The following is a 27,682-nucleotide window of genomic DNA, read 5'->3' on the forward strand; positions in this document are numbered from 1 at the left end:
TTAGAGAAGCCTACTTTTAACCGCAGGGGGAAAAATATAGTCTCTACAGAGCTGAAAAATTTCTTTAAAAATAAGCGGCATACAAAATACATGGTAGTGTGGCATCAGGTTCTGTCAGAATTCTTTTGGGATAACTTGTATAATTCACTTATGGCTTCACTGTATGCAAGTAATGTGGCCACCCCAAACTCATACTGACAAAAACAATATACTCCAACACACCATTGTATGTTCTCCATATTCCCACCAACAAAAAAATTATTAATTTCAGAATCAAAGTTGCTCCAGTATATTTCCTCACTATAAGTGCATGACTCAGTTTTCAATTTACGTGTACTAATTTAAAGACATTCTTTTTCAAAAGCAACTTAGCTTTATCTTAGAAATATGTAAGGAGTTTGCTCATTACAAGGCAGTCACTGACCTTTGTTTTTCTGGAAGTCAGTCATCTCTGCTGCAGATAGCTCATCATCACTGGACATGCCCTCATGGTGATCAGATTTCCCAAAACTCTCTCTTGTTTGCCTTCTGCATGTCCTATATTTTGTAATGAACTCACATTAGAGACCCATCATCATATCTATATCTAAGAGAGAAAACTTTTATGAAGGCAGATTATTTTACAATAAAAGTGAAGATAAAAGAGCATGCAAAAGGAAATATAATCAGCAGAGAATAACAGAGAAAAACAGCTACTTTGTAATAAAGCGGAGCTAAAAGGAAGTGGAAAACTTGTATAAAATGATTTTGGAAACTGAGATTAAGACTATCAGGACACTTATCTTTGGGGATGTGTGCCCCTAGTAGGGCCTTCTAACCTTTTCTCCATTAGCTTCTACCCCCCACTTCACTCCCAGCTTTCCTGACATCTCCCACCCCACCTTCAATATGGAACTTCAGGTTCAGTTGTCTCTATGTTGGACCATGATACAGTATTCCTTTTAATTGAGAGCTCTGGTGCATAATCATAGAATCATAGAATATCAGGGTTGGAAGGGACCTCAGGAGGTCATCTAGTCCAACCCCCTGCTCAAAGCAGGACCAATCCCCAATTTTTGCCCCAGATCGCTAAATGGCCCCCTCAAGGATTGAACTCACAACCCTGGGTTTAGCAGGCCAATGCTCAAACCATAATGGGGTCTGGCACCATAAATCGCAGAGCCCATAAGACCTAGAATTGGAGCACTCACGACTTCATTGTGCAACAGACCATGTAAAAATTCAAAGATGTAGTTGAGTTCCATTTTAACTATAAACATAGAAAGGGGTCATATATTAGACTGCAGATTCCAGAACCCATAAATCTGCTTCTGAAAAATGCTCAGTTGTTTACATGAAAAGAAATCTTTTCCATCAATGTAATACTTTTACTTATCACTTAACTGTTCTAAATAATTTACCTAAATGTAATCTTCTTCTTGTACTATTTTTCATCTATTTTAATTCCAAAGACAATGCCTCTTCTATATGCAATAGACTCAATTCGTTACCTTATTTTATTGCACTTAAGTAAAAAACAAGTTTATTTGCTCATTTTACATGCTTTCAAATGCTTGCTAATAATTTATTGTTTTTTAAACAGAAAGGTCCTCTACAATGATAGTAGTCTAGGATCTAACATGAGATCAAGAAAATTTCTTATGAGCTGAGGGGAAAAGCTACTGACTGAATGAGATGATTTAACAGGTCATTTTCATTTTGGTTGCCCACACAATGATCTAAAGTTTGTTTCTACACAAGTTCACAATACTGATATTGAATTGTAGCTTTTTCCATCATCTCATAAGACATTTTCTTAATACCAATGCATTAGTATTGTTCTCATCTCTGGTGAGAACAAAAGCATTGATACTCAGATCCCAAGTAACATGATCATTAAGTAACAACATGTGAAAGTGTACTCCAAATAGTCCCATTCTAAGTTTTGGAAGGCAAACGAGTTAGTATTCCTTTTGGTAATAAATTAGGCAGAATCCAGGAAAAATGTTAAACAAAAGCTTCACGGTTAGAAATCCTGCATATTTACATTCACCACTGCATGAAAAATAGGAAGTTACTCTAACAACGTGTGATCAAAGTTATATGAATTTATGTTTTATAATTACCTTCGAGCCTCACACTCTTCCAGGAGCTGCTTTCTTTTTTCATCATCTTCCAAGCTGTCGTCAGTTGACTGGACATTCTTTCCTATGAGTAGAAATAGTTGTATAACAACATCAGCTGGTTTGAAATTTCCATTTTCTTGAATACAAAATATTTTTGTCCATAGTCATTTTTTCCCCTCTACAGTTTATTATTTTAGAAATGGCATGAAGAAACCTATCAATGTTAAAGCAGAACAACATTACACCTTTATGGACTGGGTAACAATCTGAAGTGCCAGTTTCTTGATATAACACAGTATGAGGTCAGAGTGTGAGTGATGAAGTTATTGCTTTTTGGTATCTGTTGGAGATGGAAATGAACGTCTTATGGAACACACTATTGACAGTGCTGACAGTGACAACGAATGCTAGAGACTTCTCTCCGTTTGTAAGTCAAAACTGACACTAGGCAACAATTTTATTCCAATTCAAGAAGTTATTCTAACCATAAGTATTATGAATAATTACTATCTGGTTTGGAACCTATATCTAGTGATAAAGAACAGCACCAGACTAGTCCTCCACTAGTGCTGCCTTCTGTTGCTGTTGAGTGCTCACTGTGTCTTGTCCACCAATATCAACTGTTCCTTTTCAGATCTCCTTTTAAGCTAGTAGAGGATAGCCTGATTGGGCTGGAAAGCATCTTAGGGCATGGCTACACTCGAAACTTCGAAGTCCTGCCGCGGGACCACTCCCGTGGCAGCGCTTTGAAGCGTGAGCGTGGTCGTGCACCAGCGCTGGGAGAGAGGTCTCCCAGTGCTCCTGGTCATCCACCTCCATGAGGGGATTATTTTAGAGCACTGTTTACACTGGCGCTTTACAGAGCTGTAACTTGCTGCACTCAGGGGGGTGTTTTTTCACATCCCTGAGCAAGAAAGCTGCAGCGCTGTAAAGTGCCAGTGTAGCCATAGCCTTACACTTGGGCTACTCACTTGTACCTTGATCTGCACATTATATTATATATATATATATATATATATATATAACACACACACACGCACGCACACACTTGCTGAAAATTTATTTTTAAAAAGTCATGCTAACTTGATAGCAGCTGCACATAAGCAGATTCATTTTTCAGATCCTCTTGCCTACGTTTCAAGAGAGTTATGGCTTGTTGTTGAAGTAGCATCTCCATAGCTGACTCCAGTTCATTAATATGAAGTAGCTGAAATATATTCAATAGATATTACATTTTCAGTTAACTATTAGAATTACAAAAGAAAAGCTGAAAGCAAAAATGTGCAAAAGCAGAAGTAGTTTCCCCAATTATTTTTATACATAACAATGATGAACCATATACATTATTTTTTCCAATTTGAGTAATAAGTTCCTGTTCCTTTTGGTTAGACCTTTCAGACACAGTACATGATAAGCTGAGAAGTACCATCTATTGAGACATGTGAAAGAACACACAGAATACTTAGAATGGTAGGTAATGTGTTCAGTTTGCAAATAAAAAGATGTTTTTTTCTAACTGCTGCCCTTACAAGCGCAATAGGGTCTCTGGGAATCAAGCTGCTGTCTTTCATGCATTTCACACATCACCACCAGTAATAAAACTTCAGTAGGCCAAAATTTCACCCTCAGTTATACCTGTATTATACCTCACTGTCTTCAAATTAGGCTATCAGACCCCTTTTCAATTTCAATGCTTCCAGTAGGCTTATACGGGAGTAACTGCCTGGAACTTAGTGAGCTATTTTTTTCATGATGCACAAGATGGAATAGATACCAAATCAACCTTAGCTATGTTGGGCTTTGCAGGGATAGAAGGAATAAAAGCAGTAAAAATCTTATTTTTGTCATTTAAGTAAATATGACTTGACTTAGAACATCCACCCACAAGGAACTAAGGTGAAGTAAGGTTCCATTAACAGAGTCACTTTTTCAGGGTAAAAATTAAACAGAACATGGATACCCCTACCTGAATCACCCCTACTAGATATCTTGAAATCCACTGGCTTTCACAAATCCATCCTAGCATGTTGAAAAAAGTGTGACTCATCTGGTTCATTTCAGGTGAGCTTTACAGGCCCATGTTACACTCCGAGCTAATTAAAAATCATCAGTAGTCTAAACTAACTCAGCTGTTCCAGTACTAGGAAGACAGAGAATTATCCTCCTATCACAAGAAATTAGAGAATTCTCTCATCCAAAAGGTTTCAGAAAGACTTGTTGGAGCTTTTAATTCACATGGCCTTACTTTCCTTTTACAGTTTACTTAATAATTTGCAATAAAGTTGTGAAATGGACAATTTTTTTTTTTTAACATTTCAGATTTTTGAATGAATACCTTGCTCATTTTAATGAGCAATCTGCAGTTATTCTCCCTCTTTCTGATATTTAGATAGAGGTTTTAAAGGTAGCGCCTAAGCTCTAAATACAGTAATGCAGACCATATTGCCATTATGTCCTGGGTGGATACTGCTATGTATTCTTTGCCTCACCCAGATTGTAAGAAGCTTTGCTTGCCCTCCCACTCCTTTTAAATGCACATGATGGTTATGATGGGAAGGCTACAGCAAACAGGTGTGCTTCAGCTAGTTAGATATAGCACAGCCAGGTGGTGTAAAAGAATTCCCCCCCAGTTCTGCTAATCCATCTCAATCTAAACTTGAAACCCTCACCCCGTCCATTCTATAATACTGAGTACATTCCTATGGAAGTTTTGAGATGCACACAACTGAGCATTTAGGTGAGACTGTCAATTTAATTTTCAATTTTTACCTAAAACAGCATAATTTATAACTAATGTCCCCCCACCCCCACATATCCTTATTCTAGTCCAATATTTTTATTTTGAAAAAATCTGGTTGTTGGCAGAGCAATACAAGATCTAAAATTATACTCAAGCCATCTGTCAAATACCAAAGCTGCCCAATGTAGTGATGACACAGGGACAGAATATTTAAAAGGGATTTTTTTTTTTAAAAGTACTTTTAGGGTATTATGTTAACAGCAAATTCCCTCTGACAAGACTTGGATTTTACAATCACCACCGCAGTTTTACTATTCCCCCCCAAAGAAGACAAATGGAAAATAGGAAAATTAAGTATTTTCTTTAGGCTCGTTAAACAATCTTAAGCATTACATAAAAGATAGCCTTCTGACAGAAGTGCTTTTAAATTTATGGTTTCCCTTTAATATTGTTTCCCCATACTTGGTGGCAACAAAATGTTAACTTCTCGAGGAAGGCGACTATTCTGTTGGCTGAATATCACAAACCTCACCTCATCCCCTTTAAAGAAGAAAAACAAAAAGTTGATACCTTTTCATTCAAACAGTCTATAAGGCTTTCCATGTAAGTTTTCATAGACCTGTAGAATTTGTAATTCAGAGCTGCATTTGAAGACCTCTCTAACTCCTGGATGGTACTCTTCGAGCTTTCAATGTCTTGTGTATATTTTTCATGCTCCCTCTGGTGAGCATGATGAAGGTCCTGTAATGATGTCATTCTGAAAAAACCCCAAACATCTGTAAACAACTTAACAAAGTCAAGTTAAGCCACCTTAAGTTTTTCCTCAGTCATTGTGTCACATTGCCTCTGTATAAATCCACGGTATGTCCACATCTTGAATACTGTGTGCAGATGTGGTCGCCCCATCTCAAAAAAGATCTATTGGAATTGGAAAAGGTTCAGAAAAGGGCAACAAAAATGATTAGGGGTATGGAACGGCTTCCGTATGAGGAGAGATCAATAACACTGGGACTTTTCAGCTTGGAAAAGAGATGACTAAGGGGGGACATGATTGAGGTCTATAAAATCATGACTGATGTAAAGAAAGGATATAAGGAAGTGTTATTTACTCCTTCTCTGAACACAAGAACTAGGGGTCACCAAATGACATTAATAGGCAGCAGGTTTAAAATAAACAAAAGGAAGTATGTTTTCACACAATGCACAGTCAACCTGTGGAACGCTTTGCCAGAGGATGTTGTGAAGGCCAAGACTATAACAGGTTCAAAAAAGACTAGATAAATTCATGGAGGATACGTCCATCAATGGCTATTAGACAGAATGGGCAGGGATGGTGTCTCTAGCCTCTGTTTGCCAGAAGCTGGGAATGGGTGATGGGATGGACCACTTGATACCCATTCTGTTCATTCCCTCTGGGGCACCTGGCATTGGCCACTGTCTGAAGACAGGATACTGGGCTAGACGGAACTTTGGTCTGACCCAGTATGGCCACTGCTATGTTCTTATGCAGCAAGTCTAGTTCTAGGTTAGTAATAACAGTACTTACTTCCATTAGTCCCACTCAATTTAAAAGTCTACTAAGAATTAATCATGCCAGCATTTCCCAATGTGTGGGGTGTGGACTGGCCTTTCCACTGTTCTCCAATCTCAGCTTTCATCTACATGGGTGGTAGCTTAGATGCTAATGATGATACTTCAGCATCAACACAGTTGACTATTTCACTGTTCATCTGGTCATGTAAGAAAGGAGAGGCCAGATATCCTAAAAATCTGCACAATCCACTCTGAGTGCCTGCTCATTTTGGACAGGCTTTTAGCACTGCAAGGCAGGATTGAATGTGGGCTACAGTTTGCCTCATTTTCCTAAAGTGGGATTCCACTTCCAACTTTGAAAAACTAAGCAATACATCAAAAAAGTAGTCATTATTATTAACTAGCTGGTCAAATCAAACTAAAGGAAAATAATACAATTACAATTTTAAAAAATCATGTTCAATTCAGCCTTCTGTAATTATGCATATTTTAAACACATTATGGTCAAATTAAATTATTTCTTATCCCTGCTGGCTTGCAAGTAGGTGACCTAATTTTTTATGTTCCTAATATAGAATCATAGAATATCAGGGTTGGAAGGGACCTCAGGAGGTCATCTAGTCTAAAGCCCTGCTCAAAGCAGGACCTAATCCCCAACTAAATCAGCCCAGCCAGGGCTTTGTCAAGCCTGACCTTAAAAACTTCTAAGGAAGGAGATTCTACCACCTCCCTAGGTAACGCATTCCAGTGTTTCACCACCCTCCTAGTGAAAAAGTTTTTCCTAATATCCAACCTAAATCTCCTCCACTGCAACTTGAGACCATTACTCCTTGTTCCTGTCATCCGCTACCACTGAGAATAGTCTAGACCCATCCTCTTTGGAACCACCTTTCAGGTAGTTGAAAGCAGCTTCAAATCTCCCCTCCTCATTCTTCTCTTCTGTAGACTAAACAATCCCAGTTCCCTCAGCCTCTCCTCATAAGTCATGTGTTCCAGTCCCCTAATCATTTTTGTTGCTCTCCACTGGACTCTCTCCAATTTTTCCACATCCTTCTTGTAGTGTGGGACCCAAAACTAGACACAGTTCTCCAAATGAGGCCTCACCAATGTCGAATAGAGGGGAACGATCACGTCCCTCAATCTGCTGGCAATGCCCCTACTTATACATCCCAAAATGCCATTGGCCTTCTTGGCTACAAGAGCACACTGTTGACTCTCATCAAGCTTCTCGTCCACTGTCACCCCTAATATCCTGATTCTCTTTTATTAATTTGATTCTATAGTCAAGTGAACCCAGAACTAATCTTCTCCAGGAAAATAGGCAAAAAAACATTAACCACTGCAAAATTCTTCAAGCCAATTTAGCCACAATTTTTAAAGCTGATGTCAGTAGGGCTCTGTATGGGTATCTCCATGCACAACTTTCCACAGGACAAGGACCTAAAATTGGTGTTAAGATTTGAGCTTTGTGCTGTTTGCTTAATCTCCCACAACTGTGTTACCACCAGTTTTAGCAACAGTGGGGGGTACTAGCAGAGAAGAGTGGAAAGCATTTTAATCAACATTTCATCAAGCCCTTCTGACACCATGTTCACATGACTTTGGCGTGAACACAGAGTTGTTTAGTCTACATTAGTACTCCATCCTATGGCTCTGCACTAGTGGTAGAGCAGTGGAAGAGATTTTAACAAAAAGCTCCAGATGAACATTGTGGCGATGTTTACTACCAAGCAAAACAAAAATCTTACTACTATTCTGAATATAGCAGCAAGTACATTACACATAAAACAATAATGCTAATATCCTCTAGTACGTGGAAGAAAGAGTCAAAGAGTAGAGACAGAATGAGGTGTAATGTCTTTTATGAACCAGTGCAACAGCACTGTATGTAACACAGAATGTTCAAAACTTGTGTTTCACACTAGTAACACTTACCTTGTAGTCAGTCGCTTCTTTACAATTCCCAGGTTCACAGGTGGCAGTGAAACAGAGGGATCAAACCTTATTTTCATGGGTCGAGATTTATGTAGAGAAGTGTCTACATTAATTCCCTGTGAGAATTAACATTGTTAATTTTTATGAACTTGTTTTCCTCTGGAACTGTAAGCTTTAGCAGGCCCAATGATTAGAATATACAGCAAGTTGTAATTATGTACATAATGAAATACAAATTTCTAAAAAGTTAGATGTTTCCTGTGTAAAATGTATACACAGGTAAAGCTGATTATCCAGATATCTCTTTAGTTCTAGCTATGCGTTTTTCCTCTCTCTTCATGAACTGATAAATCCCTACAATTTCCAGGATTGTACAGAACACTTCCATCCTGAAAACTGAGACCTGGTAAATAATATTTTTTAATATGTTTTAATCCCATCTTTACAGCCAACAGTAAATATGCTCTCATTTTTTTCCTTTATATTTTGTTTTAGAACCACATGGTTATATGCAAGATTTCTGGGAATAATTCATGATCTCCTCATGAGGCTTAAACAGTTAATAATATAGAAGGGCTACAGCATATATAAGCATTAAGCAACAGACTGCAAATATAATAGGCATTTACTATAGGGTAAAAATAAATTAAGTAAACTCTAAATTTTATGACAATCGGCGAATATATGACAGATTCCACAATTTGAAAGTAAGTAATTGTGACAAAAGAAGGATTTCAGCCAATCACAGCTTAGAAAAGCTTTCAGCCAGTCACAGCTTTGAGCAGGGGATTGGACTAGATGACCTCCTGAGGTCTATTCCAACCCTAATATTCTAGGATTCTATGAAAAGATGTTCTGCATTCTAGGTCAGTTTCAGTTTCCAAATTGATTTAAGGTGTGGTCAATGTAGACAGTATCACACTAATCTAGTCTTGAAGTGACAAAGTCATGCATAATGGCAACGAACTCTGAACCTGAAAGAAATGGCTGCAATCTGCTGGCCAGACAGAGGAAAAAATGCCTTTCCAGAAATAACTGCCACACAGTTGTCTAATAGGAGCTGGGTATCCAATAATACCAGATTGTAAACACACAGTGGGAAAATAAACCCAGCATCCCTTCAATCATATCCAGACTGAGCTTTAGACAGACTGTTTCTCTTACCTGCCCCAATCTCACCTAGACTAGCTAAAGGAGCACCTATTTGGTCATCAGCACATTGAAAGTGCCATAGTTCATACTCTTACAAAGCCACCCAAATGCCCACATACACACTGAACTGAAAGGGAAACAAGATGGAACCCCGTTGAACGCCATGTGAAAGTGCCCTTAGAAAGGTTAAATAACCAATCTAGTACTAGAGGGCGGGGAGAGGTGAGGGGCACAGTAAGTGTTATGAGTGTTTCTTCCCTTCCCTTATTGATAGTTTAATAGTGTAGGTTTTAGAGGATGGCATTTTAACGTTTTGGTTTGTGAGTACTTTTGTTTTTAAGATCCTTCACAGCAGATATTTTAGCTCAGAGTTTCATTCGCAGACTTTAAGTTGACTCAGATTATCTGCCTTTCCAAAAAGTCTCCCTCTGCACTGAATAGTGTGGGTAATACACCTTTTCTTTGAGGCTAATGACAATGCTGTTCCTCTGATCAGCTAGCAATGAGAAATTGCTGATCTGCATTAGCACAGTCTTCGCCTAGTTCTATTCTCCTCACACCTAATGAATTAGCATGTCCAATGACCAAGAAAGAAGGAGCTCTAACATTGCTCCCAAACCAAACTATCTTGCATAGCAGCAAAAAGCAACAACAGTGAAAGAAAAAGCACATTACCTGTGGGAGTCTGACTCCTTTGTTTAGTTGCTGTTCTTCCCACATGTTTTGTATTTCATCATCTTCACTTGTTCCATCACTCTTGGGTACTGGAAGTAAAATGAAGAGTAAAGATATGAAAAATAGCAGTTTCTCTCCATCTATCCTTTCTGCACTCCCACCACCATCCCCAAAAATATTTGTTGCTGTTCCTACAAGCCTAAGAAAATCGGACAGGCAGAAAGAACAGCACAGGTGGGATTCTCAAAATGGGATTTAAAGGCCGCAGCAGGAACAGACCTGTACTGAAAATTAAGTCCCTGAGAATAGAGTTTCTTAGTTAACTGTTGCTGCAGAGCCAACGCAAGCATAAAATACTGTGCCCTACAAACACATTTTACTATGCAAATCAAACTGTATATAATCCATACTAAATATATGTAAATATAGATGGTTATTGTTCTAACTACTAGGGCTGTCAAGCGATTAATTGTGCTGTTAAACAATACTATTTATATAAATATTTTTGATGTTTTCCACATTTTCAAAGATATTGATTTCAATTACAACACAGAATACGAAGTGTACAATGCTCCCTTTATATTTTTTTTTATTACAAATATTTGCACTGTAAAAAACAAAAGAAACAGTATTTCAATTCACCTAATACAAGTACTGTAGGGCAGTTTCTTTATCAATGAAGTTGAACTTACAAATGTAGAATTATGTACAAAAAAATAACTGCATTCAAAAATAAAAACAAACAATGTAAAACTTTATAGAGCCTACAAGTCAACTCAGTCCTATTTCTTGTTCAGCCAATCGCTCAGACAAAGTTTGTTCACATTTGCCGGAGATAATGCTGCCCACTTGTTTACAATATCACTTGAAAATGAGAACAGGCATTTGTATGGCACTGTTGTAGCTGGCGTTGCAAAATATTCACGTGCTAGATGAGCTAGAGATTCATATGTCCATTCATGCTTCATGCTGATCACACTCTAAGTGGACTTGTAGGCTCTAATTGTTTTACACTGTTTTGTTTATGAGTGTAGTTATGAAACAAAACAAGTCTACATTTGTAAGTTGTGCTTTCACAATGAAGAGATTGGACTATGGTACTTGTATGAGGGGAACTGAAAAATCCTATTTCTTTCATTTATCATTTTTACAGTGCAAATATTTGTAATAAAAATATGAAGTGAGCGCTGTAGACTTTGTATTCTGTGTTGTCACTGAAATCAATATATTTGAAAATGTAGAAAAACATCCAAAATATCTAATTGGTATTCTATTGTTTAACAGGGCGATTAAAACTGCAATTAATCACTCATCAACAAAACTATGAACTAAGTTCTCATCTTATAAACCTCACTTGAATAAGGAGTGTAGGATTGGGCTCTATGTTCTAACTGCAGAATCGAGAGCCAGAAAGCTCAACTTTCTGATCCCAGGTTGAATTTGCAATGCTGGCAGTTAGAAAAAAAGCATTTTTTCATTTGTTAAACAAAATGGCTATGAACATTATTGAAAGTCAATATAATGGCTACATCTTAGACCCCTTTAATCCCTCTCGAGTTACTCCTGGTGGAATTCTGCCGCACTGCACAAGCCCAGAATTAATGTCCCCCGCAGACTCCCCTGCGGGATAATTGATTTTGACAGGGAGGTGACGGGAAGCTGCAATTACATCTTTTGCCCACCAAGGGCTGGTGTGGCACCCAAAGAGAGGGCAGCCGGCTCACAGGTAGGAGCAGCCAGTCACAGAGAGGGAGGGGGCAGAGGCTGCCTTCCTCACAGCACCCTACCAGTGGGGCCAGGTGAGGAGGCATGGGATATGGGAGGGGGTGTCACACGAGCTAGTGGGGTGACAACATTGAGACAGTGGCTGAATGGAAGTGGGGGTGCAGGAACACATGGGGTCAGGAGAGGTGGGGGTGTGGCTGAATGGGGGTGCAGGGACACACGAAGACAGGGGCAGCTATGCCTGGCTGAGTGAGGTGACAGGGAGGAGTGGGAGTGCAGGGACATACGTGGACAGGGCCAGATGTGCTGAACTGAACAGGAGAGGCTAGGGATCAGCCAGAGTCTGCATGGGGGAGGTTCCCCAACTCCCTAACAATCCCTTCCCCCGCGAAATAAATCTGTTCCATACTTCTCCCACCACACCCAACAACCCTCCAGGTTCACTCCCAGGCTTCTTCCCAGCAATTACTTCCCTTTCCCTCAGCTCCTCCATTTCCCCTGGTGCCCCCAAGCCTTCGCCCTGCTTCTCAGGGGTACAGGAAATACATTTCTGGATTGTAGTTTAAATGAATTTTTACTCAAAATTCTGTATTAATATACCTAGTAAGGAATCTGTCAAAAAATATTTCCTGAATTTTTTTGTTGTCTGTATTGTTACAGACATACTTACTGACAGGTATTTTGAAATAAATTACCAAAATATTTGTAAATGGCAGGATTATACTGTTACTTTGATAAAAAATGCAGAATTTGAAAATATTATTAATATCAAAATGGATAACTTGAGGGGCATGTTTGTAAAAAAAAAAAAAATACTACACAGCTTTCTTATTCTCCAGTCAACAAACATGGCATCCTTATTCTGGCATTTTCACATTGTCACTCTTTCAGGTATAACCATGCTTTTAAGAAGTTCATATTTTGGTCTTAAGCTACTTGACTGACTCCTTCAAAGGCATGGATTCCCAAAAAGTAGGTCACATTTAAGAAATGTGATCTTTTGAGGGTTGAAAAAGAGCTGAAGAGAAAGGAAGAAGAGCCATGGATATAATTAACCTGAAGTAACAAAAATGTGACAGTACAGCATAAAAACTAATCTACACGGTCATTACCATGGTCCAGGCAATATACATTTAAATGTAATTAGCTTAATATATAAAGCTAATGGTACATGTAGACAAAAGGTTTAAGCTGGACAGAAGTCATTAGGGAAAGTCACACTGTTCAGCACTGAAAATGATTGATACTTTCATGTTTTACATTTTATTTATTCTTGCTTATTCAAACTTTTTAAACTAAACAAACTGGGATAGAGAAGGGAGGCAAATTAATCGAAACGAGAAAGACAACAGGGCACAAATTCATTGGATCAGGCTATGATAATGGTCAGAAAAATTTATTCAGCAGATAATGTAAAAACAACAATGCCCCTGATAAACACTCATCCACTACAAGAGTTCAACATACATTAAACAATTGTACAAGATGAATCTGAGGGACTGCAGTATACATCAGAGCAGGGAACGGTGACTAGAACAGTAAAATCTTTGATGTAAATTATCTGACTCATAACAGTGTTATGTGGATTAGTCAACATTTATAAAGTTCTATAAAAAACATTACTCTGAAGCTCCTAGCAGTCAAGTAACAAAACACCATTATTGAATGCATAGAGTGTCATACTGAATAAAAATCTGAGGCAGTTATTATGGTAGCATATATTGGACTACCTCCCTCCCTCCACCCCACTTTGTTATACCATCACAATGTACTTTCCTTGTTAATCATTACATCCACACAGCTCTGCTGAGTGGTTAACTCAAGTGCATTCTGGGCACGTACCCCACAATGCAATGTTCCATCACTCAGCCCTAAACTCAGATTATTCCCAGGGTGCCTGTGGTATGCCTACCAGAAACTATAAGAAGGCAGGATCTCAGGGTCAAATTAAAACTTCCACACTTCTCCTCCTGTCATCCATTAATTTTGCCAGCATCATTTTCAAGGTAGTATGGACGACAGGCTGCTGAGCACCATGATCATGACAGCCGTTAATACAAACGGGATGATGCAAATGCATTTTCAGTCATGGAGACTGACAGATTTGGCTCTGTGGTCTCATAGGGCTTTTGATGCTGTAGTAATACAGCTAATGGAAGAGGAGAAGGAGAATGAAATCAAGTAGTTACTTCTGTAGGGCATTTATCAGGAGCAACTTTATTCAATGGCCAACCCAGAAGCATTGGTTCAACTAGCAGTGTCTAGGGGAAGAGGGTAGTAATGCAGACCAGGATACCAGCAATGGTAGCAGATCTTCAGGATAACAAAGGCCACTTTCCTGGAGGATCTGTGTGGGTGAGCACTGTAGCTACAGAAGAACACCAACATGGGAGTTCCCCTCAACATGGAGAAGCATGTTGCCATCACTCTCTGGAAGTTAGTCTCCCCTGTTTACTGTCAGTCAGTAATTAATTTGGTTGTTGGTGGTAGCTCAACTGTTGGGGTTGTTATCATGGATGCTATGAGGAGGGTTCTGCTATACCATGTCAGAGTGTGGCAATGATTTCCCTATTTCTCTCTCTCTCTCTCTCACACACACACACACACACACACACACACACTTCCCCTCAAGCCAAAGACTTGATCAAGAGGAAAAGGTATTTCTCTGTGGTGCTGCATGACCTTGATCATTGCCAAAGATTCACTAATATTAACATGGGGGTGGTCTGGAAGAGTCCATGATGTCAGAACATTTAGAAGTTGTGACCTGGATACTGGAATGAAGGACGACATTTTTGCTCCCCAGACCACTACAGAAATGAATGGAGTTATGATTCCTCCTGTCATTCTGGGAGATTCTTCTTACCCTCTGCTTTTTTGGCTTACAAAGGCTCTCAGACACCTGGACAAGAGAAAGGAGTATTCCAAGTACCTATGGAATGCTAGTGAAGTCAACTTTTAGAAGGCTGAAGGGCAGGTGATGCTTTATGAAAAAGCTGTATGTTTCTCCTCATTGTATGCTAAATGCCTGCTGTATTTCACATAACATCTGTAAGAGTAAGGGAGAGATCCTGGAGGATGGGTAGGAGCAGGAAGTGGAGAGACTTTCTGAACATTACAGACAGTGAGAGAGTAAGTCTCTACAAAATGCCCCAAGTGGTCAAGGAAATAGGGTCAGTGATGCATTGTTCTCCTCCACTGGGGGTGACAAATGTACCGTAAAAAGAGAAATATGTTTGTGCTCTCTTCTGGTAAGGAGTTGATAACATCCTCCCCACCCATACAATGTCATTTATGGGTTGAGCTGTTCCTCAGTGGAACATTTCAGCCAAGTTAAAGCAAAATGAATGTATTTAGTTAACAAAAACAGGTAACACTACATCTTGGGGGGGGAGGGGAGAGAAGAACCAATTAAATGAGAATGTGGTGAAACCTTAACAGCAATGGATGTGAGGTATGGCCAAAGTAAGGAATGCTCAAACTCCTGTAGGTGATGCACTGAAGAGAATTTTCCTTCTCCATGTCCCAGGGTTGACTGAAATAGTAGTCTCAGTATGGTGCATTCTCTATAGTTTGCAGAACACTGGAACTTTGGGTGCAGTGCTTGACCTTTATAACTAAAAGGTGCTCTATCACAGCTGTCTACCTCAGGTCCCGGTCCAGGGCCATTCAATCCATTTAGATACTTTGAGAATACTCTAGGAAACCAGTCCTCCACAATTGCGCCTTTCTATGTGGCTCTCTGCTGGGAGGAATTCAATAGTTCCTGGGACAGATCTTCTCTTGCCATTCCCCCCTGCCTTTGAAGATTTGTCAGCCACTCTGCAGGTGATAACTCCCTTCTTCATGTGGGCCATGACATTACAGGTGCTACAGGAAATAAGAAAGAGCACAAGTACTTACTGTCCCTCACCCTAATCACCAAACCAAAAATGTTTCTTCCCCACAATTTTAGAATGCTATTCCAATAGTCTCTTCCCACATTGAGGTTCACTTCAAGACAGTAAGAAGATTTCCAAATTACTTCCCCTTGTAAAGGCCCCCTGTAATAAACACTGGGCATCTGAACTGGCTGTGCTGGTTTTAAGTTGCAGGTTGTATGGTGCAGCAGTCAGCAGGTTAGTAATTGCATGTGCACCACTGCAGGCTGTCCTTACAGTGGCGGATGTTACTCTGAGATGAGTTCCCAGAAAATTAAGAAGGAAAAAGGCAATGGGCAAACCAAGACGACACACAGCACTGCTATTTACCAAGCTAGTGTCCCTGCGCTGGTGCAGGAGTGGAACAGAAACACTAGCTATATGGGCAGTCCCAGGAGTGCTGCTTTGCCTTGCAATGTGTGCACCAAAATAAAGCACTATCTTTGCTTTCAGTTCTCTTTTACAATACACTTTTAAATCTATAGGTTTCAGAGTAGCAGCTGTGTTACTCTGTATCTGCAAAACGAAAAGGAGGACTTGTGGCACCTTAGAGACTAAATCTTTAGGTACCTTCTGACAAATAAAATTCTACAGTAACTGCTCTAAACCCATTTTCAAATGACTCTGCAACCTTATTGGGCCATTTACCACATGAATTCTCAACTTTACTAAAAACAGTATTAATGAAACTGAAATAATGAATCTTTTCTAGTGTTTGCTTTCCTTTTTCTGTATCTGCTGCTACAATAAACGTTTGCACTTTGGGGATTAAAAAATGCATTGCCTGGCAGACATCTTGAGCAGCATATAAGGGAGGGCATCATGGGGGAGGGAGAACAAGCAGGATACAGCTCAGGAAGAGATTTATGGAGTCGGCAAGTGTGGCCGATGGTTGTGCAGCTTGATACCACAGGGAAATAAAACTTTAAAGCAGTAAATCTCTGACGCAGATGCCATTTTCAGCATGCTGAGGGCAGGGCGTTTAATGCAAAATACGGAGGGGAGGAAAAAAAAAGGTTCCTACCTCCAACCAACATGGCAGTGGACAGCTGGTCCCCGAAAAAAGTAGAATACATCCCCCTATACTGTCTTCTTGTAATTCAGCACATAATGCTCATGGCTATAAGTCCCCATCCCAGCATTTTCAGACTGGCTGCTGGTAGAACTCATCCACAGCAGTTTTAGTATGGCTATTCATATGCTGTTCTTGGGTAGTGTCCAAATCTGTTGGGTAACACAATTTCTGGCTGCCCTGAAAACATCTCCTCCTGGTTGGATCCCCATGGCATACATGAGGCCAAGGTAGCTTTCAGTGGCTTTTTGGGTGCCAGGCATGTTGTCTTGGGTGCGTTGAGGAAAATTGTCCGCCACGTAAGTCTTGGGTTCTGTGGTAGTTTCACTTGCAAAAATGTGGTTCAGTTCCTCAGAGTATGGGCAGGTGATGGGAGCATTACCAGAAGTCCTGTTATGATCCCTTGTCCTCAGGTACTTCCACTGGAGTGCCTTCGCTTTGACTCAGCACTGGGACCAGCTCCAGGAGTGCCTCCTTACCGGCATTTGCTCCAAATGCCTTGTAGATTGTAGTTGGCTGCATTCCAGTGACTCTTCTCCAGATGGGATTGAATATGCAGCTCTCCAAATAGGGCAATCATGTCCTGGATCTCTGAATGAGTCCACACAGAAACCTGGCAGAGGAGAGGGGCTTGGCCTGACTACTATAAGGAGTATTTCAGAGTAGCAGCCATGTTAGTCTGTATCCGCAAAAAGAAAAGGAGGACTTGTGGCTCCTTAGAGACTAACCAATTTATTTGAGCATAAGCTTTCATGAGCTACAGCTCACTTCATCGGATGCATTCAGTGGAAAATACAGTGGGGAGATTTACATACACAGAGAACAAACAATGGGTGTTACCGTACACACTGTAATGAGAGTGATCAGGTAAGGTGAGCAAGGAGTATGTGAACTTACTATTATCCGATATCAAACATGGGCATTCTTGGTTGCATGCCAGCATTTAAACTGAGAGAGGACATCTGGTTAAGATGACCCCAGGGGAGTGGATGGCACAAGACAGGCCAGTCCAGGAATAGAACTATGTAGTGTGAGATAGTAGTTAGAGGACTGCCAGAAGGAGAATAGTTAGGAATGCATCCACCCAAACTTAAAGAAAGCAAACTCCCTATGAAGTGGAGTTACTCCTTTTCTGAGGATTATTAGTGACCTAAGATGCCAAGTAATCACTTAAAAAAAAAAATGTTGTTTGTGGACATAAGGCACTGTAAAGTGAACTAACTAAAGTTAATCTGATTTAATAAACCTGTGTAGAAAAGCCCTAAAAGGGCAATAAGGGTCTGCACCACTCTTTTTACAAAGAGGGCCTAGAATTGCACTTTTTAGTGCATTTCACATTCTTCAAACAGTTAAAGTTTTGCCACTTTTATGCCCTGGTAAACAGGCTTAAACTTACCTGCATATTCAGCCATCCTCTGCCTAAGAGTTTTTGTTTTGGGAGCAAAGTGGAGAATCGTGTCATGATCAGAGTCATCCTCACTCTCTGTATCACTGCATGCTGTTTTCTGAGACACTGGAGCACGATGTGATGGGTCCAATGGAATATAGTCACCCTGAGTCCTGGCCAAATGACGTTTCCCACAAGCAACCCGGATATAAGCTGCATCAGGTATATTACCTGTCATTAACAGAAAGAACCTAAGGTAAGAGACTAAGAGCAAAATTCAACACTACTCCTCACAACAAAGTTAATTATAAAATGCTTTTTCTCCAAAGTATAGTAATACGTTAGGAGTTTGGGGCTTTTTTCTGCAATACATTGTTAATGATAAATTGAGATAGTTGTGCATGTTATTTCTACAGTCCAAGGAGCTCAACTTGAAAGAGCATAAATATTGAGGAGGACTTCCATACCCCTGCTGCTTCAACTACATCAGGAGTGGGCAAACTATGGCCCAGGAACCACATCCAGCCCTTCAGATGCGTCAGTCTGGCCCTCAAGCTCTGGCTGGGGAGCAGGGTCTGGGGCTTGCCTTGCTCCACATGTGCCATGGCTCCGCACGGCTACCAGAAGCAGAGGCATGTCCCTGCTCCAGCTCCTATGTAGAGGGGCAGCCAGGAGGCTCTGCACACTGCCCCTGCAGCTCCCATTGGCTGGGAACCGCAGTCAATGGGAGCTGCAGGGGCAGTGCCTGTGCATGGAACAGTGTGCAGAGCCGCCTGGCCATGCCTCCAGGTAGGAGCCAGAGCAGGGGGGGGGAGGGGGGGGAACATGCCACGGCTTTCGGGAGCTGCTTGAGGTAAGCACCACCCAGAGTCTACACCCCTGGCCCCCTCCTGTGCCCCAACCACAGCCCTGATCCCCCTCCCACCCTTTGAACCTCTCAATCCCAACCCCACATCCGCAGCCGGAGCCCCAACCCTCCCTGCACACCCCAACCCGCTGCCCCAGTCCAAAGCCCCCTCCTACACCCTGAACTTCTCATTTCTGGCCCCACCCCAGAGCCTGCACCCACTCCGGCACCCCAACCCCCAATTTTGTGAGTATTCATGGCCCACCATATAATTTCCATACCCAAATATGACCCTTGGGCCAAAAAGTTTGCCCACCCCTAAACTACATGTTAACTTTCCAGTAGTTTTCAGACCTTCAAAACAAAGGCCACAGTAGTCTTAAAAGTCACAATAACCTAAATAAAAGTTTCCAGTATTTATGCCATAAATGGAGGTACATGTTGTAAGCATAACAATTCTCCTCATTTTGCTAGTCCTAAGTCTGAAAAATATAATCAAGGCAAAAATATTATTGAAGTATCCTTCAGGCTGCAAATTAAAATATGAGCAGTAAAGAAAAAGAAAAAAAAAGTGTGCTAAACTAGTAATCTAGATCATACATGAAAACGAAAAAAGGATTCCTACTACTATAAATACTTTGCATTCCTGGATTATTAAAAGTTCTCTAAACATTCATCCTTAATGCTGCATTAATAAAGTTATTGCATTTAATTTCCTGTTTATTAAAAATGAAAATATTAGAAAGGACCATAACCTTGAATCCATCATTTCTCTTCTATCCAAATGCCTAGTTATGGTGAGTGATCTATAATAGAGGTTTTTTTGTTTTGTTTCAGCACATACTTATAAAAAAACCCAATGATATCTAATTTTACCTTTTCTTTTATTTCATTACTATAAATATTACAGGGCTTTCTATCATATCATCATGCTAAAGATCTATCCCAAGAGACCAGATTGACAATAGACTGTAAAGGCAAATTCCGCTCTCAGTTACACCAATGTAATTCTGGAATAAATGTCCTTGATATACAACGATTTCAGTGAAGTTACTTTAAATATACATTAAAACACTGGACGCTGTTACACTAAACAGCACTTTGAATATTCTGCAATATGCAAGACTACGTGCAGTACCTACTCGCTGCTCATAACTAGTTACAAACCTGCTGATAAATCCTCTCTTTTCTGTGGAGGGCTGGATTGAGTTTCAGAGGCTGAACTAGTGTAATCTTCACTGGCTGATGAGTAGTGCTCATCCTCCTCTTCTGTCTCACATGTATCAGTACTGTTAATTATTCTAGACTCCGATTGGAAGATTTCTGTATTCAAGGAGAAAAACCAAGACCCAGGATTTTTGTCTCAGCTACTGGAAATGTTGATAACCTGTTAAGAAACATCATAAATCTGAAGACAACAATCAATCCCTGACCCTGAAAAGACTTGTGCTTAAATTTACACATTGAGCAATCCCATTGTCTTCAAAGATTTAAGGCAGTATTTTTAGTTACAGTATGAATCTTAACGAAAGCAAAATTTTAGGACACAGTAAAGTAAGGCATCATCATACAAATTCATGTATTTTCATTTCAACTCTATCCTAAATTCAGACAATTTTAGGGGATTCTTAACATGATTTATGACTAGTTTTAAACAGGTTGTGCTGTCTCTCATTAATGAAATCTGAGGCCCACTTCTAAAAAATGAAAATGCTAAAATCATTGAGAAACTACTCCCTAGGACCAAATCCTGAGACTAATGGAATTTGTAACTGCCTAGTAATCTCCATTTACAATGTGAGTTCCAGGAGGTCAACTCCTCTCAAGGTCAGCCTAAGTGCCCGATACTACTCCTACAACGTCAATGGGATTTTGGCAGATGACTTAAATAGATACAGGATCAGACCTGCTCATTATGTGTTTTGGGATATACATTTAAATTTGACTGTTTTCAACCACAAATTCATTCTTGTAATTTATTAATATAAAACAATATGTCTGATAACAGTACTTGCCAAAGCACCCTTCCTTCATGGATCTCAAAATGCTTTACAAACAACTAGACTAAAATACACCCAATAAGTAGCTACGTACTTACCTTTGCTTCTTTCAGCTTCTCTAACTGCAGAGAGAGAGTTTTCTTTCCTTTGCATTCTAAATGTTATTGTGTTAAGAGATGGCTTCTTTATTTTAAAGAGTTCCTCACCCTCTGTAGGAGGGGGAAAAAAGATCAGTGTAAACATATTTACAAAGCAACATCACCACATTTGAAACATTTTATTATTTGTTTTACCATAGTGCCTAGTCAGCCTAGTCATGGACCAGGATCACACTGTACTGTACAGACACAGAACAAAAGAGAGTCAGTGCCCCAAAGAGTTTACGATCTAAGCATAAGACAAGAGACAACAAATAGATATAGACAAATAGGGTAGTACAAGTAAACAATGAGACAATATTAGTCAACATGACAAGCTGTTGGTGTACTGAGACTACAGCCTAACTATTGTCAAGTTTTTTGTAAGAATCACAGCAAGAGAATTTTGAAGAGGGATTTGAAGGTGCTAAAAGATTACAATACATGTTCATAAAATCAATAATCAGTGGTCTACATGAGTACGATCATGGCATACGGTCTTTAAAAATCTACAGTACATTAGGTTAGACTAGTTCAAGACTATCACCACAGGTGGTCTAGCTCTTTCACCTATAAAGTATTAAGATATTTATGGGCCACTGTAACAACTTCCTACCAACACTACAAAAAGAAGGATTCTGGGTGGACTCCTCTTGAAGGCTGAAACAGACTGGACTTCTACATAGAGTGCTTCCGCCGACATGCAGGGGCTGAAATGGTGGAAAAGCAGCATCACGTGCTCCATAACCTCAGCCGTGCAGAACGCAATGCCATCCACAGCCTCGGAAACAACTCTGACCTCGTAATCTAAAAGGCTGACAAAGGAGGTGCTGTCGTCGTCGTGAATAGGTCGGAATATGAACAAGAGGCTGCTAGGCAGCTCTCCAACACCACTTTCTACAAGTCATTACGCTCTGATCCCACTGAGGGTTACCAAAAGAAACTACACCATTTGCTCAAGAAACTCCCTGAAAAAGCACAACAACAAATCCGCAAAGACACACCCCTAGAACACCAACCAGGGGTATTCTATCTGCTACCCAAGATCCATAAACCTGGAAATCCTGGATGCCCCATTATCTCAGCATTGGCACCCTGACAGCAGGATTATCTGGCTATGTAGACTCCCTCCTCAGGCCCTAAGCTACCAGCACTCCCAGCTATCTTCGAGACACCACTGACTTCCTGAGGAAACTACAATCCATTGGTGATCTTCCTGAAAACACCATCCTGGCCACTATGGATGTAGAAGCCCTCTACACCAACATTCCACACAAAGATAGACTACAAGCAGTCAGGAACAGTATCCCCGATAATGTCACGGCAAACATTGCGGCTGAACTTTGTCCTCACCCATAACTATTTTACATCTGGGGACAATGTATACCTTTAAATCGGCGGCACTGCTATGCGTACCCGCATGGCCCCACAGCACGTCAACATTTTTATGGCGGACTTAGAACAACGCTTCCTCAGCTCTTGTCCCCTAATGCCCCTACTCTACTTGCGCTATATTGATGAAATCTTCATCATCTGGACCCATGGAAAAGAAGCCCTTAAGGAATTCCACCATGATTTCAACAATTTCCATCCCACCATCAACCTCAGTCTGGACCAGTCCACACAAGAGATCCACTTCCTGGATACTACGGTGCTAATAAGCGATGGTCACATAAACACCACCCTACACCGGAAACACTATACTTACCTACATGCCTCCAGCTTTCATCCAGACCACACCACACGATCCATTGTCTACAGCCAAGCTCTAAGATACAGCGGCATTTGCTCCAACCCCTCAGACAGAGACAAACATCTACAAGATCTCTATCAAGCATTCTTACAATACAATACCCACCGGCTGAAGTGAAGAAACAGATGGATAGAGCCAGAAGAGTACCCAGAAGTCACCTACTACAGGACAGGCACAACACCACTAGCCATCACCTTCAGCCCCCAACTAAAACCTCTCCAACTCATCATCAAGGATCTACAACATATCCTGAAGGACGACTCATCACTCTCACAGATCTTGAAGACAGGCCAGTCCTTGCTTACCTGAAGCAAATACTCACCAGCAACCACATACCACACAACAGAACCACTAATCCAGGAACCTATCCTTGCAACAAAGCCCGTTGCCAACTGTGTCCACATATCTATTCAGGGGACACCATCATAGGGCCTAATCACATCAGCCACACTATCAGAGGCTCATTCACCTGCACATCTACCAATGTGATATATGCCATCATGTGCCAGCAATGCCCCTCTGCCATGTACATTGGCCAAACTGGACAGTCTCTACATAAAAGAATAAATGGACACAAATCAGACGTCAAGAATTAGAACATTCAAAAACCAGTCGGAGAACACTTCAATCTCTCTGATCACTCGATTACAGACCTAAAAGTGGCAATTCTTCAACAAAGAAACTTCAAAAACAAACAGACTCCAACAAGAGACTGCTGAATTGGAATTAATTTGCAAACTGGACACCATTAAATTAGGCTTGAATAAAGACTGGGAGTAGATGTGTCATTACACAAAGTAAAACTATTTCCCCATGTTTATTTCCCCCTCCTCCCCCCGTTCCTTACATGTTCTTGTCAACTGCTGGAAATGGCCCACCTTGATTATCACTACAAAATGTCGTCCCATTCCCCCCACCTCCCCCCCGGCTGGTAATAGCTCACCTTACCTGATCACTCTTGTTACAGTGTGTATAGTAACACCCATTGTTTCATGTTCTCTGTGTATATAAAGTCTCCCCACTATATTTTCCACTGTATGCATCCGATGAAGTGAGCTGTAACTCACGAAAGCTTATGCTCAAATAAATTGGTTAGTCTCTAAGGTGCCACAAGTACTCTTTTTCTTTTTGCGGATACAGACTAACACAACTGCTACTCTGAAACCTGTAACAACTGAGAAGAACACAATATTCTCGAGTTCTACTAAACTGCTCACAGAGCGGTCACTCAGATGAACATTTTTTTCCCCTCAGTGAAATCAGACTTACAAACATAAGAATGGCCATACTGGGTCAGACCAAAGGTCCATTTAGCCCAGTATCCTGTCTTCTGCCAGTGGCCAATGCCAGGTGCCCCAGAGGGAATGAACAGAATGGGTAATCATCAAGCAATCCAGTCCCTGTCGCTCATTCCCAGCTTCTGGCAAACAGAGGCTAGAGACACCGTCCCTGCCCATTCTGTCTAATAGCCATTGATGGAAGTATCCTCCATGAATTTATCTAGTCTTTTTTGAACCCTGTTATAGTGCTGGCCTTCACAACATCCTCTGGCAATGAGTTCCACACGTTGACTGTGCGTTGTGAGAAGAAATACTTCCTTTTGTTTGTTTTAAACCTGCTGCCTATTAATTTCATTTGGTGACCCCCTAGTTCTTGTGTTCAGAGAAGGAGTAAATAACACTTCCTTATATCCTTTCTTCACATCAGTCATGATTTTATAGACCTCAATCATGTCCCCCCTTAGTCATCTCTTTTCCAAGCTGAGAAGTCCCAGTGTTCTTGATCTCCCCTCATACAGAAGCCGTTCCATACCTCTAATTATTTTTGTTGTCCTTTTCTGAACCTTTTCCAATTCCAATAGATCTTTTTTGAGATGGGGCAACCACATCTGCACAGAGTATTCAAGATGTGGGCGTACCATGGATTTAGATAAGACTGACCATTCAAACAGGTCCCCTTACTTTATCAGGGTAAGATAACCTTAAACAAAGGAAACAACAGTCACCTCCGGTCTTCAGTAGTATTTAGGCATTTAATTCCCACTGAAATCAATACGAGTTTGGTATCTGGGCCTCAGTCCATAACAGAGGGTAACATCCATTCCTTCATACTCCACTCCTGACCCTTGTCTTTTAGGCTCCAAGTTCTTTAGGGCAGAGACTGTCATTTATTATATGTTTGCACATTGTCTTTAGGTATTATCATAACATAAGCATAAATTAAAAAAAAACACCACAACCCAAACATCAGACCCAGAACGTGCACAGCCTTATAACTGTAGGGTCCACTCAGATGAAATAGTCCTATGAGTGTCAGGTAGCCATGAAGTTCCAAACTAATCCAGAAAAATCACGTGTGCCTAGTGAAGTCACCAAGGACCATCAGCAGTTTCAGTATCACTGTTGATCAGCACAGCTTTAGTGTGGGAGATCAGCTGTATTTGAGTTTACATGCAAAAAAAGTGCAGACCCACCCCTTCACAAAACCTCTTTCACATGAGTCATATATATTGCAGTGTCTTGCAGTATCAAATAGCCAGGTCTTGGCTATGCACTTACTCTTCCTTGATCACATCATTAACTTTACTAGTCTTTGCATCACAAAAGCAGTGCAGCTCCCCTCAGTGCAATTCCACTCAACCCACGAATAGGCACTCCGGTAGCTAGCCTGAGCGGCCACCTGTACCACTACAACCACATTGCCATTTTTAGAGCACTAATTTGAACACAGCTAGTGCCAGTCAGTCTACCTGCACTGGGAAGCACCCTCCCAGCCGCGGTGTAGACATACCCTTACAGGTGCCAGTCCCAGCAGAGATACCGGGAGAACTACTAAAGTGACAGTAGCTCTGCCGTCCAGCCAGGCTCTTGAGGGGTGACTGCAGGTCCCAGTACCTGAGGGTGTTGGAGTGATTAAAGCACAGGACTGGACACCAGCCTCCTGGGTTCTCATCCAAGCCCTAACACTTGGGCTTGTCCACCCTTGAAAGTGGAGAGGGAGTAAGGCAAGGTGTAAGTTAAAAGTTAGCTGACCCCGGCCATTGTTAGCCCAGACAGAGGGCCCAGCTGTTTGCAGACCAGCCTGGAGCCTGCTCCCACACCTGTAACACAAGGAGATCTCCATCTCTCTCTCTCACTCACACACACACACACGCACACGCTGCGTGGCGGAAGGGAGCCGGCGTCAGACTTTTACCATCTCGCTCCTCGTCGGCACCGAAGCTCAGCAGGGCGGTCGCTCCCCGCGCCTGCCCCGCTCTGGGGTTCGCCCCTCGGGGCACGCCGCCGCCGCCATCCTCCTCTTCCTCCTGACCTCTAATGTCCCCTGCTGGCCCCTCCGCGGGCGGCTGCCTCTCGGCGGCGGGCCTGGCAGGGCCTTGCGCCTGCTCCTCTTCGCCCTGCGCCCCTTCATACTCCGGCTCCCCTTCGCCGCCGCTGCTGCTGCAGCTGGAGGCGGCTCTCTGGCGGCCCCGGAAGTTCCGCGGCGGCCTCCTAAACATTCTATCCGGTAACGGTCACAACGCACGACCGGAGCTCACCTCCGACGGCGCGAGCCTGCTCCGGAAGCGTTCCTCTCGCCATACCTCCCCATAATACGCATGCGCAGCATCACTCGACGGTCATGAGGAACGAGGAAGTGGAGCGGGGGGGGGGACACGTGGCCCCGCCCACTGGCAGCGACACCGCCCCCTGAGAATCGGGTGGGAGGCGCGGAATAGGCCGCTGGCCAGTCAGCCAGAGAGGGCGGCTCCTCGTTTAACCCTGGATTGAGGGGGTGGGGGGGTTAGCCCAGGGCGTTAAGGCGCCTGTGCTGAAGCGTTGGCGAGGCTCTTTGGGGTAGAAGGGTGTGAGGGGGGGGGGGTGTCAGGGCTGCCCAGTGAAGTGCAGGGGGCTGATCTGTGGGGCCCACCTCCCTGGCTGCAGGTGCCAGCTGGAAGGTGCACAGTGACTGAGGCAGGGCGTTACAGGAAGGAGAAGGGGCCAGTCTGGTTAAGGCAGTTGACAGCTGCTTGGAGAACTTCCTTTATGTCTGACTCAGCCTGCCAGACCTGTCCCTGCTGTGCAAGTCGCTTACACCAAACTCTCCACCGGCACTGATTATGTTCCCCGCAGTCCAGGTGCTGGACTTGAGACCTTTGGGGCAAGCTTTGCAGGGCTGAACGCTCACAGCTGCTGTTGAAGTCAGGTGTCGCTGTGGTGTGAGCACAGAGAGTCCTAGAAAAATAAGTGCTCTAGGAAATAAGGCCTTAGGCATCTCAAGAGGGGCACTCAAAAATGGTGGACACAACGATTTTTGTCTTAATCTCAGTACCTCGGTTCTCCTTCAGGAAAATGAGGATGATAATAGTTAATATCACTTTTCCTGAGAGGGATGGTGCGAAGATGTTACATTTCTGAAGCATTTGTTACATTGAAAATACCATAAAATAACTGAGAAAATTGCCACATAATAATAAATCAATTATTTATTCAGTGCAGAGCTACCCTGACAGAGCACTGTCTATCTTGTGCACTGGATGAGGAAGGGGTACTGTGGAAAATAGTAGTATGTGATCAAGTGACTAAAGACAATCATAATGCATACCTGGGGGGCTGAATTAAGGGCTTGTCCATATTTGAAAGCTAATTCTCATAATGTGTTTCTGTTTCAGAAATAACTATTTCTAAAGCAGTCTGTCCAGTGTCCAGCAGTGTTTTGTTG

General features: G+C 41.7%; 1 protein-coding gene across 3 annotated transcripts in view; it reads right to left on the minus strand.

The window, feature by feature from the left end:
* Window positions 1–26,566, minus strand: part of GCFC2 (GC-rich sequence DNA-binding factor 2) — a 45,028-nt gene extending 18,462 nt beyond the window's left edge. For 2 of the 3 annotated variants that reach the window (XM_084622798.1, XM_084622799.1), the window contains exons 1-10: window positions 26,177–26,566; window positions 21,190–21,300; window positions 20,259–20,414; window positions 18,254–18,475; window positions 10,141–10,229; window positions 8,314–8,429; window positions 5,416–5,602; window positions 3,189–3,312; window positions 2,106–2,187; window positions 425–537 (exon numbers count right to left, since the gene is read on the minus strand). In XM_084622798.1, the coding sequence (XP_084478924.1) occupies window positions 425–537; window positions 2,106–2,187; window positions 3,189–3,312; window positions 5,416–5,602; window positions 8,314–8,429; window positions 10,141–10,229; window positions 18,254–18,475; window positions 20,259–20,414; window positions 21,190–21,300; window positions 26,177–26,480 (1,504 nt within the window). In that variant the 5' untranslated portion in view covers window positions 26,481–26,566. The remainder of the gene's footprint in view (window positions 1–424; window positions 538–2,105; window positions 2,188–3,188; window positions 3,313–5,415; window positions 5,603–8,313; window positions 8,430–10,140; window positions 10,230–18,253; window positions 18,476–20,258; window positions 20,415–21,189; window positions 21,301–26,176) is intronic. The other variant, XM_084622800.1, reaches the window with a different exon arrangement.
* Between the last annotated feature and the right edge of the window lie 1,116 nt (window positions 26,567–27,682).

Source organism: Lepidochelys olivacea (assembly GCF_965140295.1).
Source record: "Lepidochelys olivacea isolate rLepOli2 genome assembly, chromosome: 3".
NCBI lineage: Eukaryota > Metazoa > Chordata > Testudines > Cheloniidae > Lepidochelys > Lepidochelys olivacea.